Source organism: Triticum aestivum, chromosome 7D, assembly GCF_018294505.1.
Source record: "Triticum aestivum cultivar Chinese Spring chromosome 7D, IWGSC CS RefSeq v2.1, whole genome shotgun sequence".
Taxonomy (NCBI): Eukaryota; Viridiplantae; Streptophyta; class Magnoliopsida; order Poales; family Poaceae; genus Triticum; species Triticum aestivum.
Genome location: NC_057814.1, coordinates 31,137,878 through 31,153,694, shown reverse-complemented (window position 1 = coordinate 31,153,694; position 15,817 = coordinate 31,137,878). Strand labels below are relative to the sequence as shown.

General features: G+C 48.8%; 3 protein-coding genes across 3 annotated transcripts; 1 reads left to right on the top strand and 2 right to left on the bottom strand.

Annotated features, from left to right (window-relative positions):
• Positions 1 to 174: 174 nt before the first annotated feature.
• Positions 175 to 1,674, bottom strand: LOC123168873 (uncharacterized). The gene has a single exon (XM_044586734.1). The coding sequence runs from the start codon at positions 1,626 to 1,628 to the stop codon at positions 486 to 488; it is 1,143 nt and encodes a 380-aa protein (XP_044442669.1). The 5' UTR covers positions 1,629 to 1,674; the 3' UTR covers positions 175 to 485.
• Positions 1,675 to 2,190: 516 nt separating this feature from the next.
• Positions 2,191 to 4,806, bottom strand: LOC100192131 (V-type proton ATPase subunit e1). Its single transcript, XM_044586159.1, has 3 exons — positions 4,554 to 4,806; positions 3,727 to 3,774; positions 2,191 to 2,473 (listed from the first exon to the last, which is right to left on the bottom strand). Exons 1-3 carry the CDS (start codon positions 4,649 to 4,651, stop codon positions 2,410 to 2,412), a joined length of 210 nt encoding a protein of 69 aa, XP_044442094.1. The 5' UTR covers positions 4,652 to 4,806; the 3' UTR covers positions 2,191 to 2,409.
• A 4,871-nt stretch (positions 4,807 to 9,677) lies between these two features.
• LOC123166707 (uncharacterized) lies at positions 9,678 to 11,218 on the top strand. Its single transcript, XM_044584501.1, has one exon. It carries the CDS (start codon positions 10,144 to 10,146, stop codon positions 10,786 to 10,788), a length of 645 nt encoding a protein of 214 aa, XP_044440436.1. The 5' UTR covers positions 9,678 to 10,143; the 3' UTR covers positions 10,789 to 11,218.
• Positions 11,219 to 15,817: the final 4,599 nt, after the last annotated feature.

Sequence of the window (15,817 nt, the reverse complement as noted above, 5' to 3'; positions counted from 1 at the left end):
ATGCTGGCATGCAGTCTGCCACACAAATACATAATATGTTTCAAGAGCAACACATTTGTGACGAAACACAGAAGAGCAATTTCTTTTCTTCAACTGGAAGCAGAAATTTACACACTGAACCACTTCCATTCAGATGATTTTGTATCATGATACAATTTACATGTTCACTCCAACTGAAAAAGAAATCATTCATTGGTATCTATGAAAGAGGATACAGTGAGAGTACAACAGGGTGACTGACCAGTCAGTTTCTGATTGTCAAATATCTCTGCCCAACAGTGTAAACAAAATAAACTGATCATACATTGCTTCTCCAGTAAAGAAGGGCCTCAACGAAATCAAAAGTTTCAATCCCAGATTGCTCCCACAACAAAGACTTGCGCCGTCCTACCAAAACTCCAGCAATCCGGCGTGGAATCCGGCTCTATCAAATACAAGTCCATCTGGACCAATCACACAGCAAACGAAGTAAGAGACATGATTGGTCACAAGACAAACAACCATCCACGTTTGTAGCCGACAAGCGTGCCCACAGTCACCGCCGACCACACCGCCACCACCCAACGGGCCGCAAGCAATGCCGCCTCCTTCATGGCGACGGACCACCCAACAAGCCAGTCGAGCCCCTCCACACCCTCAAAGAAGTCCTTGCCTTGCACCCACCACAGTGCGAGCAGCGACAGCACGAGCAGCGGCGGCGCGACGAACTGCGTGGCCGCCGCGCAGAGATGGTGGTTGTGCAGGAACACCTTGGCGCGGCCGTACTCGGTGTCGGGCGCGCGGTTGGCGTGCAGCCGTTGGTACCAGCAGAAGACGGCCTCGTTGAGGTACATCTGCACGGCGGCCCTGGAGGCGAGCAGCTGCATCCCCGCCGCGGCCGCCAGCAGCTTGACCTCCAGCTCGGGGCCGTCGACGAAGCCGCAGCACTGCAGGATGGAGGCGGCGGAGGAGACGAGGACGGCGAGGTGGAGCAGGAGGCGCGCGGGGGCGGAGGATGCGAGGACGGCGAGCCCGGTGCGGGGCTGGTCGGTGCCGAGCCAGAAGGCGCGCGCGAAGCGCCAGGCCGGGAGCGCGGCGAGCGAGGCGACGGAGCCGGCGAAGGGGCTGGAGGAGAGCACGGTGGCGGCGAGCAGCGCGGCGAGGGAGGCGACGAGGTGCGCGGGGCGCGGCGGCGAGGCGAGCGCGACCTGGCGGAGGAGCGCGACGAAGAGGAAGGCCAGCGGGAGCAGCGGCGCGAGCGAGGCCGCCGGGGAGCGGGGCGGCGGGAGGAGGAGCGCGGGGGGCAGGAGCGCGAGCGGGAGGAGCAGGGAGAGGTGGAAGCCGGCGAAGTGCGGGCGGGAGGCGAGCGTGGCGTGGGAAAGGCGCAGGCGGTAGAGCTGCGCGGAGCCGTCGGAGGCCGGGGGCCCGGCGGCGCCGCGCTTGCCGGAGGGAGGGGCGGAGCCGGGCGGGCGGAGGACGGCGCGCGGCCCCGTGGACGGGACGGCGTCCGGGTGGATGTAGGTGTGGACGGCGTAGAGGAGGAGGGAGGGCACGTGGAGGAAGTGCGCGGCGGCGGCGAGGGCCAGCGACGCGGCGACTTGCGGGGCGTACGGCGGGACCGGGAAGGGCAGGAGGTCGGAGACGGCCATCGCCGGCGGCCGGAGCTGGGAGGGTGGGTGGGTGGATCGATCGGCCGATTGGAGATCTGGGTGGGGGAGTGACGGAGTAGACGAGGGGAGGACTGGCTAGTACATGGGCCGGGCCTACGATCCTAGATCTGGGCTGGGTTTGGAGGCTACCCAGGCCCATGTGCAGAGCATTCGAACCGTGTCTTTATTAGATTCTCGATTCTCAAAAAGAAAATTAGATTCTCTACAGAGATTGTGTACGTACACATCAACTTTTTATACTGTATATAAAAACTCGAAAAGCTTCTTTTTGAAAGAAACTTGAAATTTATGAGCCTGAGGAATGGGATCCTGAAATTCTCATGAACAAATTCTCGCATCCTAGAATTTGAGATCACACTACATGCAAAATCAAATGTCGCTCTGTAAAACCAGGCTGCCCAACCAAAAACAGTTTCCCGCAGAACATTTTGTTCCAAATAAAAAGGTACTAGTAATCTCATACAAATTTGCAAATCGGAGCAAATATGGTGCGATGACAAGCGGTTGAGAGATCCAACCAAACAACAGAGGACTGGCGGGATGGATAAACAGAATCATCATTATTATTGCATATATAATACAATTTGCATACACTAATCACAGCGTGCCTCCTCGGAAGTGTCTTCGGAGGACGGACGAGTAGCAAAATCTCACAGCGGGTTCTTTATTTCAGTTATGGCAACAAAATGAATAGAGGTTCTCAACGGAATAATGATACATCAACAGTGGAACTTAAGTTGTCTTCGGGGCAGGGCAGGGCTCACTCGCCGCTCAGGATGGGGTTGATCAAAGGCTTCATCTGGGCGAGGTACACGATTGCCCACCTGCAGAGAAAGATTAATTACTCGTTAGAAAATGATAGCTGGGACAAGCAGGAAGTGAAACCATGCCAAAGAGAGGCACTCCTGAATGCAGGATGAGGTCAGCCGCTTCTTCTTTCAATAATGGAAATACTGAAACAGGAAAACTAAGATAATGCAGGAAAATCTGCCGTGGCTAGAAAAGAATGGCACCACAAGTTGAACAGATCTGTGACATTTGTCACTTTTCTCTTCTGGTTCCTAGATCCATTATACTCTTGCTTTCATACAGCAAGAAACTGGAAAACCGCAGCAATTTTCTAATAGCAAGTTGCATAGGAAAGAGGATTCTCATGATTAATCTTAATCAGAAAAAACCTTAGTAGAATCAAAACCTTCAAACTAGTTAGTACAAGAACAGTATTTGACAAAGAAAAATTCAATCCAGAAGACTTAGATACTGGGTGCGGATTCCTGGGTAGCCCCTTAATCTAATTGGAACTCAGGCATCTAATTTGATGTATTATGGCCGGAGGATTACAGAACTAACAGTATTTGACTTTACGGAAACAAAAACAAGTTTGGTAGATAGCCTCTTTCAATTGATCAAATTATTTACTCTGACTGCTGAACTAGAAATATTCTGGCTTATCCTATATCAAATGTGGGTTAACATTGAACCGCATCCATATTACAAGAACAAGTTAAGAGAAATATGTCTGTACAAATTGTGCTACAAATCAAGGAAATAAAGCGCTAGGTGTGCATTTTGCCACTTCATAGCGCCTATCAGGCTATCACGCCTAAGTGCACGCCTAGGGACACATAAGCACGAGCCAATCATGATTACGCGCTAGGCATTCAGTTGTCACCCAACACCTAGCCACACTTAAGCGCACACCTAGACAAGTTTTTTTCTTTTTTCACTGCTACAAATAATACCATTTGTTGTATAGCAGATTTATTGATCATCATCTATATTGGCCCAAATCTAACAAACTTGGCATTAAAGAATATCTTTAGTTAATGCAAAATGGCAACCTAGTGCAAGCCAACAGATAAATTATGCCAAATGATGTCAAGCAGCATGCAATTTTGATAGCTGCCAATTTTCAAGTCACAATTGCAAGTCTGCATCATAAATTTTGATATGAGCAGTTTTTTTTTTAAATTGATATGAGCAGGACGTCTATCAGTTATTTGGGTTATCTAACTATTAGGTATAAGAAGGAGGGAGAAACCAAATATGCACATGGGTAAAATGGATCAGAACTTACATCATCCAACAACAAACTGTAGCGGTAATAACCAGAGTCAAATGGAATCTGCATAACAAGAGTGGAGAACATTAATTGATAGGTTATACACAACAATTGAATGCATAGAAATAAGTGCAGAAGTACAGGCATCCCGGAATGTAACATAGTTCAAGGTTTTCCAGGAAAACACAAATTTGTCCTAGCGGCGTAAAATGAAGAATACACTGACACATAGCACAAACCATGAGCAAACGTTGGTATGTAACCTGTCTACTCAGTTGGTGCCAATTTAGATGCACCGAATCAACACTAACTTGGGCGAAGTTGCGGTACGTGCAGAAACAGCGAAAAATATTACAGAAGCTCCTATTTTCCCCAATTGTGTAGTGAGGAACCAAGCATATGCCCCCGAATTCGTTTGCAGAGGCAGGCAGCTAGCGGCAATGACTCGAAGCATTGGACAGGTTCTCCAGTGCGGGGCTGCGGCTTCCAAGGAGCATAAGCCACAGCATCGCCCCAACGATCCAGACATTCTAGACTCTACCAAGCCCCTGACCAGAGATGGCGCGACGCTGAATAGAAAACCGCCGGCGGATCTCAGGAGGGCAAGCTCTACTAGACCTGCTTGCCCCAACCGGTCAGCCTAACCCTAGATCGGGCTCCCTCCCCGATTGCCGCGCCGCGATCCGAAGGGGAGGGGAGGGGAGGGCCGGCCGACCCCCGCCCCGCCAGATCCGAAGCCCCAGGCCGAATCCAGGGACGGGACCGGCGGCGAGACGAACCGGACGGGTAGGTGGGAAGAGGGGGCGGGATCGGGGAAGGAGGGGGGAGAGGAGCTGGCGTACATGTTGGTGGAGGCGCCGCGGTTGCAGCAGAGGAGCGAGAAGAGGCAGGCGATGAAGCCGGCGAGGAAGAAGATGGCGGAGGTGACCAGGAACCCCATCGGTGGCGCTTCGGGCTCGCCGGATCGCGGGGTTGGTCGCCGGGTCGGGGTGGAGGAGGTGGACGAGACGCGGTGGGAGACAGACGACGAGAGGAGGAGGTGGTGGTGTGGGGGTGCGGGGCTGCCACGTGCGTCACGTGCGCGCTCGTCGTGGATCGGATCGGATCGGATCTGGACTCTGGAGGACGAGCGCGGGCTGCTGCGAGCGGTGGAAGCCCAACGGCCCACTTAGCTCGGGTTTGTTAGCCTTCTCCCTAAAAATAAGTTGCCTTGGTCAGCCTTTTGACCTTTTTTTTCCACCGCCTTGTGTTCTCCTGATTTGAGAAGCACCCAGTACAGCGAAAAGTCCATTCTGCACCCGAACTCATATGCTCCCGCATGAACAGTAAAATCAAAAAAAATTCAAAAAATTCCAATTTTTTTTTGAGAGAAACATTGACAAAAGTTCTAAGTGCCTGCAAAAATTCATCATGAAATCACATTCCTGTAAGGCGTGGCAAAAAAAAATTCAGTGCTTCAAAATGCGTTTGAAAGTAGCTTTTTTCAGAGTACTTTTTTGTTTTTTTGCCACGCCTTCTAGGAATGTGATTTCATGACGAATTTTTGCAGGCACTTAGAACTTTTGTCAATGTTTCTCTCAAAAAAATTTGGAATTTTTTGAATTTTTTTCAAAAAAATTTTGATTTTACTGTTCACCCGAGCTCATTTGAGCTCGGGTGCAGATTAGCCGCGTCCCCAGTACAGCACCAACACGCATTTACCCCTGAGAAAAACATAAACACGCACGCACACACGAACTAACATGATGTCTGCCAATGAGCAACTGCCAGAGCCACCAACAGCATCAGGAGCAACAACATCGTCATCGTCGCCGCTTCCCGCTGAAAGGACAATCCGCCTTAAATGAGACACGCGTTAAAAGATGCGAGAGGAGGTAACTGTGTTGTCGCCTGGGACCTAGGGATCCTGAATCTTCAATGGCTCAACAAGGCACTGCGAGCCAGGTGGGCTTGGCTGCAGCGTGCGGATCGAGCCCGATCGTGGGCTGAGTTTAACATCCCTGTTCCGGCAGAAGCTCTGGGTCTAGTTCATGCGGCGGCACATACTACAATTGGCAATGGCAAAGCTACCCTCTTCTGGGATGCTAGATGGCTCGACCGGTGGAGAATTGAGGAGATTGCACCCACAGTACATGGCTTGATTCTGGACCGGATTAAAAGATCAAAGCTTGTTGCCGATGCTCTACCCAATGACAGCTGGGTTCGGGACCTTGGCCCCAACCTTTCGCCCCAAGCTCTGAACGAGCTCATATTGTTGTGGACCCTAATCTCCGGAAGGCAGCTCTCGAACGACGTTGAGGATGCACTATCTTGGTCTTGGGAGAAGGACGGACAGTTCTCAGCTAGATCTGCCTATGCCGCTGGATTCATGGGGCGTGTCGTCTCCCCGTCAGCGGCGTTCACTTGGAAGTCGAAGGCGCCCTTGCGATGCCGCTTTTTCACTTGGCTTGCCCTAAAGAACAGATGCTGGACCTTCGACCGGCTGGCCCGCCGTGGTTTACCTTACCAGGACTCCTGCCCACTTTGCAACCAACATGACGAAACCATTCAGCACCTCCTTGTTGGTTGTGTCTTTGCTAAGCAGGTGTGGCACTGGATGGGTAACATCACGGACAGACCTGACTTTGAGCCCCAGGATGGTGAAGGCCTTGGCGATTGGTGTCTCCATCAGGATCGTTCCTCTGCCCATCGTAGCTCCACTCGCGCAAAATGCCTACTTGGGATGTGGTGTATTTGGAAGCACCGAAATGACATCGTGTTCAACGGGGCTATCCCGTCACTCACTGCGGTTTTGCTTAGGATTAAGGAAGATGGTGCTCTCTGGGCTAGGGCTGGCCTTATGAAAGGCAACGCTGTAGGTTTTTAGGTAGAGGATGGTGGGCCGGATCGAGAGTAGTGTCTCGGTCTGGTGGTGTTGGCTGACCCCGGCATGTAAATTTGCAATGTAATCGTGGACTCGGGAGTCTTCCTGCTTTCTTCTTTAATGAATGATACGCACACTCGTGCGTATTCGAGAAAAAAAAATGAGACACGCGTTCTAAAGGTTCGTTCTACGATGGGCAGATTACGCAAGCACTGGACTAGCCTCCGAACCTACAATTGGTTCTCGGAGCATCCTAGAATTTTTCCTTTTTTTGATTCATAAAAGTTGCAATACGACGATATGACTAGTTACATGCAACTTACAAAAATCGGGTGGGGTCGCCACGACATGGAAGCATGCAGGAAAAAAAAAACACCCTCTTATCCCACAACCCAAAATAAACTAACGTGATGTTTACCCAGTTTCCTTGAATTGTATGTTACTAACGAAGCCACTCTCACACAAAAAAGAAGAGAATGCAACAGATGAAAGATGATTGCTTGTAGCAAATATTATGGTAGGATACATTTGATTCAGACAAAGTACATTTGTCTACAACTCTTTCTGTTGAGTTGGCTTAACTTACTGGATTAAAAAATAATATCACTTAATTCATCTATTCTAATTTACATGCAATTTCTAGGAAAAAATATTTAATTTCTCCGTACTTACTCTACATAAAATTTCTGAGAGAGAGAGAGAGACGGGTCTAGTCCAAGCATAAGAAAATATCACCATATATGAGTTTGTTGACCTAGGACCGTGTGGTCTAAGGAAGACATTGTATCACATGAGTCATACCTTCCGTTAAAGCTCAAAAGGGGTTACCTTTATCGATTAAGCATTAATGTGTTCACGCTTTTAGAGTTGCTTTAGCTCAATTTTTCATTAAGACTCTCCCTAAATGTGATATCCCTACTCAAAAGGCATGGACTTACATTGGGATGGTTGTTTATGAATTAGTGTAGTTGAACTTGGTGTGGATGCTTATTGTTGATGATGACGTGTGGTTATCATCAATAGTTTGGATCAATCCTTTGGCATTGAAGAACTTTCAATCCTACACGGATTGATAACACAAGGGGACAACAAGGATATCCAATAGACGTGGAGCGATAAATTACACAAGATGATGTCTATGGATGAATTGGGTTACCTTGTCCCTATGCCTTACCAACAACATAGGAAAATTGCTTGCTTGTGATGATTGGTGGTATACCACTTGTGTGATTACCACTTGTTGAACTTCAAACAAGTACTCATCGTTTAAGCTTATCCAACCTAGAGGGGTTAGATGCAAATCACAAATTCCAACAAGATATCCAAGACATAAAATAGTCATCATAAGAGAAATATCAAGGATCAAATGTTGAACATGGATAATGTGCATGCGTGAGGGTGAGATTTCATCGCACGTTAGAAGCATCGATTATATTAGAACACTCCTCAAACGACAAGGGTTATATGCAAATCACAATATCCAAGATATGTAACAGTTCATCATAAGAGAAATATCAAGGATCAAGTGTAGAACAATGGATATAATGTGCATGCATGATGGTGAGATTTCATTGCATGTTAGAAGCATAGAGGATATTAGCTCACTCCTCAAACGACAAAACGTCTTCTCATCAAGAGGTTTGGTAAATATGTCGGCTAGCTATTAGTCATTTCGAACATGGCTAAGATCAATGCCATCTTTGGATATATGGTCACGAATGAAATGATGACAAACATCAATGTGTTTAGTTCGAGAATGTTGGATGGGATTATGGGTAATTTTATGGCACTTTCTTTGTCAAAAAAGAAGTGGAACATGTTTGAGATGAATGCCATAATCTTTAAGTGTTTGTGTCATCGACAAGTTGAGCATAACATGATCCGGCTGAGATATATTCGGCTTCGGTGGTGCATAGAGATGCTGAATTTTGTCTCTTGGAGAACCAAGATACAAGGGAACTCCCAAGAAATTGACATGTACCCGAAGTCCTATCAACCTTGTCACCGGTATAGTACGAATCTGAGTAACCTACGAGGTCAAAGGATTAACCCTTTGGATACCAAAGGCCGAAGTTAGGGGTATGAAGTAAATATCTCATGATTCTTTTAACGACCACAAGATGAGGATGTGGCTCCGAGTGAAAGTGCTTTCGCATCACCGAATGGAATATAACTAGGTAGATACAGTGGAAAACTTGAAAGATTTTGAGGAGTTTTGGAGTTTGATCTTTAAACACATGGGGCAAAAGACTCAATGTGACCTTGGATCACTAAAATGAATGTGTAGAATCTTTTTGCTTGTCCAACTCTTGTCTTTAAGCATTTTTACGGGTCACCTTCATTCGAATGTTGTACCTAAAAGGACTTTTTCTACTATATACTTAGAAGCACCAGTAGTTCTTTGAGATATGTCGACAGGAATGCCAAAAATTCACCTTGGTGATTAGATGCACTTTCAAGTTTCAACAACACAAGGTTTGAAGTAGAACAGGAAAACCGCTGCATACCCATGTACTAAAACCGCCTCCGATGCTCGATTATGTAGTAGTGTTGGCTGCCCGCAACACCACCACCACAAATAGCAGGACAAACAGAATCATTATCTCGACTCCAACACGACGTCGCATGAAGCGCCCACCCACATCTGGTGGATCCAAGACGCCTTAAACATTGCCTCCCTGATTCAGCACCGTTGGCCGAGAGAACCATCTCTTGGACGAGATATTTGGAGGAAACCTATTTATCCGTTGCAGGAGCTGAAATCATGGACAACCAAAGATCTAACTAAGACACAGACTAGTGAACGCACGTGGAACAAAGTCTTGGGCTTCTCCCCCCCTCTCGTCCGGCGGCGGCGAGGAAATCCCGATGACGCTGGAGTCCGGCCGGGGCGGTACTCCCTCCTCTCGCCGGGTCGGTCGCCTTTGACGGCTAGGGTTTTCACGGGGACTCCTTCCTATGCATTTGCCAGATTTGTACGTAGGAACATTCCCTTGACCTGCAAAAGATAAATTCCCCAGGATAGAGAAGAACACATGTAGTCATAGAAACAAGTTTTGACCCGTCACGTCTACCACCAGTAGTAGGAGTAGTAAAGTTCCCGGAAAAATAACAAGCAGCATAGTCGTCACGTACCCCTTTCCGAAGGAATTCCACGAGAGTTCCCGATTCCATTTAAATATTCCAAACTTTGTACGTAACAAAAATAACAAAAACTGATCTGGACTCGACCATCGTCTTCTTCCAAGTGGGCAGCGCGAAGGCGCCAAGAAAGCCTGTGTGAGTTGTCACCGGTGCGGGTGCTACGTCTGAAAGCAATAGCCTTCGTTCGCGCCAACCTTCTCTGCGGCTTCGCGCGCTCCATGCAGAAGCTGCCTCCCCTCCCTCCTCTCGCCTCCTCCTGCCTTCCTCGTCCAAATCGAGGAACCCTTCAACCCCGCCCATGGGTATAAACCACCGGCCGGCGACCACGCCAGCCCCATTCCCATTCCCACCCGCCGCTCGCCACCGCACCGTACGCCGCCGATCGAGGGAGATCTGTCTGCCGTGAGCTAGGGAGCAAGGACGCGATGCCGTCGTCGAGGCTCGTGCCCAAGGACGGCGAGTGGGACGGCGGCGTGGCGCTGGAGGTCACCGTGCTGTCGGCCGAGTCGCTGCGCCTGCCGCCCACCTACTCGCCTCTCCCGCGCCGGCTGCGGCCCTACGTCGCCGTCTCGTCCTCCTCCTCCTCCTCCTCCGCCGGCTGCAGCACGGGCGTGGCGCCCGCGTCGTCCGGCGCGGGGGAGCACTCTTGGGCCGACGTCGGCGAGGACGCGCGCCTCGTGGTGCCCGTGGGCGCGGGGTTCCTGGAGGGCCGCGACGACGTGCGCGTGGCGGTGCTCTCGGAGTCGGGCTGCGCGCGGCTCGTGGGCGACACGCCGCTGGGCTGGTGCCGCGTGCCCGCCGCCGACGTGCTGGATGGCCTCCGCCCGCCCCGCGCGCTCCGCAGGCTCAGCTACTCGCTCCGCTGCCCGCGCCGCGGCGGGCCGGGACACGGCGTCGTCCACCTCGCCGTGCGCGTCCTCGGCGACGTCCACGTCCACGTCGCCCGCCCGGACCCCGCCCCGCCCGCGCAGCCCGGCTGGTGCCGCGTCGCCATGGGCATCCCGGTCTCCGGCGCCGCGGCCGTCGTCGGCACACCGTCTCCCTGGGCATGGAGCCAGACGTCGCGGTGACCCGTGATCGAGGACTCATGACTAGCCGTGGAAGAAGGGTGGAACTTGCGCTCGCGCCCGCGGCGACCGGTTCTTGGGTTTGACTAATCGCCACCGGACCGGGAGACGAAAGCGACGGGGGATTAGTCAAAAACTCGAAGCTAGCTGCCGGGCTGATTCCTCGCAGCTGCGTACGGACGTGCGAGACGGGAGCTGATTGGACGCGCTGCCGGCCGTCGGCGGCGGTGCTTGACCCCGACGTGTGGAATACGGCCGATCGAACGTGCCGGTGTATATATACGTCATCGTCTAGGGAAGGTTCCTAGTGCCGGAGAGATTGTGCACATCTCTGTCGTCCAAAGTGTAAATTCAGTAAATATGTGCAAAGGCAGGCTAATGTGAAGTTTTCAGTGCAAACTAAACAAGTTGGAATGCAATTTTTGTTTTTGTAGATTTTAGTTGCTCTCCTTTAATCCATAGATATGAGCTCATAACCACCGGCGGTGGATCTACTGTCCCTCTTTTGGGGGCCTTTGATCTGTGTTCCCAGCTAATAAACCTTATGTGCTTTTACCGGGTTGTGCCCCACGCCCGTGAGACTTAGGTGGTGTTTGGTTCTCTAGTCCTATGACTTTTTCTAGTCCCTGGGACTTTTTGAAAAAGACTCTCAAGGAGGTGCTTCTAAGGACTTTTAGCAAAAAGTCCCACCCTGTTTGGTTTGCTAGGGACTTTTTCTAGTCCCAACACAAAAAAGTCCCTGGAACCAAACACCCCCTTAGGGCAAGGCCAACGCGCCAGCTATCCACCCAGGCTCGGGTGGTCCAAAACAGCTCGACGTGCTGCCTCAAGATCAACACGGATGCCTGCAGAGGAGGCCGGCTCCTCCCTGACCAAACAAGCAAAAAGGCGAGAGGGTAGGGGGAAGAAAAGCAAAGAAAGTTGAGCATGTACTGGTATGGAGTAGGCATGCTTCCAATCCATGCCATGAAAAGAAATAGGAAGAGGGAGAAACCGTGGACCATAGTGAGGCAGCTATTGCGTTGGGTGTTTATTTCGTAATACTGTACTACTGCTCAACGTACTTTATCTAGGTGGAGAGGATGGGGCAACACCCTACGGGTGCTTCCATTGCTCATGCCCTTATGGTATGAGTACCTTTACACTTTGTAGGGTCATATTGGGCTCTTGCTTCAGTAGTCCCTTTCAAATTGATGACCCAATATCTCTTGCTCCCGGGTCATGTGCCGTTGTTGGGCTTCCCTGGCCATCAAACTTACCTAGGCATTCACAAATTCTCAGGTTTAGTGGCGGAGCTATGTTGGGATATTTTCTGAAGAAATTTTTTCTATAGCTGCATAGATTGAGAAAAGTATAGATTTTTACCCCTCTAAGAGTTCATTTTTTTTTTCAATTGGCCCCTAGTCATCCCAAGCTAGCTCCACCACTAGACCTGGGCATTCTCCAGGCTCGGCCGAGTTTTGGGCCAGGCCTGCCAAAGCCCGACTTGCAAAATCTAGCCTCGAGCCCGGCCCGACCCAAAAACGCATACATAAGCCCAAGCCCGACCCAAAGGGACAAAAACGAAGCAATTTCGGCAATGGCGAATCTAGGATTTGAAACCAGGGTGGTCCTGCTAAATTTCTTTTACAACAAATTTGACATGTGAAGCATCTAAGTAATTGCCAATACTATATAGGAATAGATCAATATAGTCCTAAAAACATCTGGCATACCCTTATTCCCTATCCTCATACATAACAAGTTTGTGAAAAGTAGATGCAATGTCTTCAGTCCTTTTCATTCCCCAATAGTTCTGCTATAAGAATTTTCTTCCTATCAATCATAAAAACATAACTGAACAGAAACTGTGCCTATGTTCGCCGGTTCATGTACTGGATAATTGAACAGAAAGCAAAGAGCAAACCCTAAATCAAAAGCTAGGGAATGGGCATTTGGCGACCTGCTACCTCAAATCAGGTCGAGTGACAGAGTGCCGAAGTGCTGGTGTGCGAACTGGTGGCTAGCCGCTGGCGCCGGCTTGCAGTACGCCGGCCGAGGCAGGAGCAGGGCAGGCAAGGTCGCAGCCTACAGGGCCGAGCGGGGGCGCTGTCGCGCGGCTGGTGCCGAGCGCCGGGCGCGCGGGACAGCAAGAGCCTTCTGCGTGCGGGCAGCCGACGACCGACGACGGCGGCGAGCAGAGGGAGGCGGGGAAGAGGCGGCTGGGCGTCACGGTTATGAACATATTTTTTTAGGCAAGGGGTGGGAAGAACTTTTTTTTAGCAAAAGGAGTGGGGTGGGAAGAGCTGGCTTAGATCTGGATGTGTCTCTCTCGGACTAGGCTTTTCTTTTCTTCTTCGGCCCATCTATATTGTATATAGGATATAGGCCGATCTGAAATTCCAGGGTGGGCTGCAACCCACCCTGTCCACCCTGTAGCTCCGCCCTTGAATTTCAGGTCGGGCCGGGTTGGGCCTCTGTGTAAACTACCTGATTTCCTAGGCCCAAGGCCGGCCCGACATATGCAACGGGCTGCATTTTCAGGACCGAGCCCGCCCCAAAGACAAAGCCCGACCTGGCCTGGCCCGGGTTTCTCGGGCTGGGTCGTCAGGCTGGGCTGCCCATGCCCAGGTTTCTCCGCCACTGCCTAGGACCACCACTGTTGACACCTCGTAGACAAGTAGAGTTTCTTTCTTTTATACGCCAACAAGGAGCTGGCTACTGGATCAATGCCAGGATCTAAGGTTGTGCACATCTCGCAACTCGCACATTTTTGTTAGACCTTGCTTCCTTCGATAAGCGCATGATACCCTCTTAGTCATAGTGGGGAGTAACTTAGAGCATGGTTAATAGTATAGCCAACTTCTAGAGTGAGGCGACGTTAAAAAAAAAAACCTTCTGGAGTGAGGCGTTTTGGCTCCCCGGAGCATCTGTACCTGCGCTGGATAAAAAAAATCAAAATAAATGCTAGAAAAATTCAAAAAAAAAATCAATTTTTTGGCATGGTAGATAATTTGGTGCGTGATGTCTGGTCCAAATTTTAAATCATTTGGACATCTGAGTAGCTCTCGGCAAAAAAGACAAATTTGGGGTCTGTTAAATAGTATACTGTTCATATACTGTTCAGACCCAATTTGTCTTTTTTGCTGAGAGCTACTCAAATGTCCAAATGCTCTGAAATTTGAAGCGCACCTCACGCATCAAATTATCTACCATGCGCAAAAAATTATCTAGCCCATCTTATAGCCAATTTGTACAATAGTTGATTAGAAGAGTTTTTTCCTTTTTGTTATATGGCCCACCTTTCACCCTCACAAAGTGCCTAGGAGCACGTGCTAGAGCTGGCTCTTCATCAAGAGCCCGCTTACCTTCTCTTTCCTCTTTTCTTTCCTCCAACTAAGCAAGAATATACTAGCTAGTTTATTTCTTATAGCCAGCTGACTCAGCTCTATTGTACTTGCTCTTACACTAGTGTCATGAATATGACACTAGTCTATGTTAGTACCTTCATAGCGGAGAGTAACATAGATGCAGTGTCACAGGTGGTTGTATTTATTAGCTTGTAGACTCATTTTGTCTTTGGGAAATGTTATGTGATGGTAACATATTATGTTGCTCCAAACAGCTCTCTCTTTATTAACTACATGCCACAAAGCAAAAATATCATGGAATGCTTCATGTTACTAGCTAAGTTACTCTCACTATGATCAGCCTAAGAGGATCCATTGGACATGGACTAGCAATGGGGTGTACTCGTCCAAATACAAACATGTTGGGCATCAGGGGATGCGCCATTTAACCTCTTGTAAGTTTTGCTTACGTGCTCCGAATACTGCGATCGGCATGTGACCATATGTACCTCTAGACCATGGGAACGGGGGCTAACACGTGCCACTCGTCGACCGCCACACTCATGAAACCGTGGGATACCATGCTACTCTAAGGACCAGTTCTTTTGCTGGCTTCTGGAATAAGCTGAAATAAGCCGCCCCTTACCCAACTTATTCTAGAAGCCCAACCAAATTTATGTTTTTAGAAACTTACTAGTTAAGACTTAACTATTAGGCTTCTAAAAAATATTTTTGATTTGGCTTCTAGAATAAGCTGGATAGGGGGTACCTTATTCTAGAAGCTCAAAAAAGCCACCAAAAGAACTGGCCCTAAGTAAGATATGCCATGAAGCGTCGGTCCAATAGTCAGAGCTTAACTTATGTGCAACCTTCGTGGCACAATGCCTAACTTATGTGAAGGTAGCAGTCGTGGCCTTCAAATACCTAAAATCTAGAAATCTTTCACTTTACAACCCTCATTATGATTAAACGGGTTTTGGATTATTTGACTCTGCTTTTGTGATAATCAGCAATGACATGTCACATGTATTTTTCACATATCCACCACATCAACTCGTTTCTCTCTCTTCAAAACTTCTCCTCGGTGTAAAAAATGCTCTTATATTATGAAACGGAGGGAGTAATACTAAACCATCAAGTTTCTATCAAACCTTATGTCTATTTTAGGTAAGACTAGGCTAAAATGATCACCGAATTCGACATGATTTTGGAAAAAAGAAACTCCAAAAAAATCGTGCGGTTGGAATTTTGGACCCAAATATTGAACTTGAATTTTGAAGAAAAGAATGGGTGCAGGGGTGCTTGTGTTGCCTACTATGGTTGCGAAAGAGGTGTGGGCAAATTTAGGCTTAGTATCAGAATTTTTTAGCCATACACTTAGGGTTAGATAGGTGGGAACCCTTTCGCCGCATTGGTCGACGTTTGTCGAGCAATCGGTCATTCAAGCGGTCTCACGCATGCATATATGAGCCGGCCTAAATCGACTTGTCTAGGATACTCCCTTTCCGGTTTTGTGAATATTCCAGAACCTTCCATGGCACTTTTTTTTTCTTTTGGTGTTCTTTTTTATTTTCATTTTAAATTTAAAATATTCCGTTTTATTTTCTCATTCTTTTATTAAAATTCAAGAACATTTTTTAAACCTAGGAACAATTTTAAAATTGGTGAACTTTTTCTGAAATTTGAAATACTTTTTCAAATCA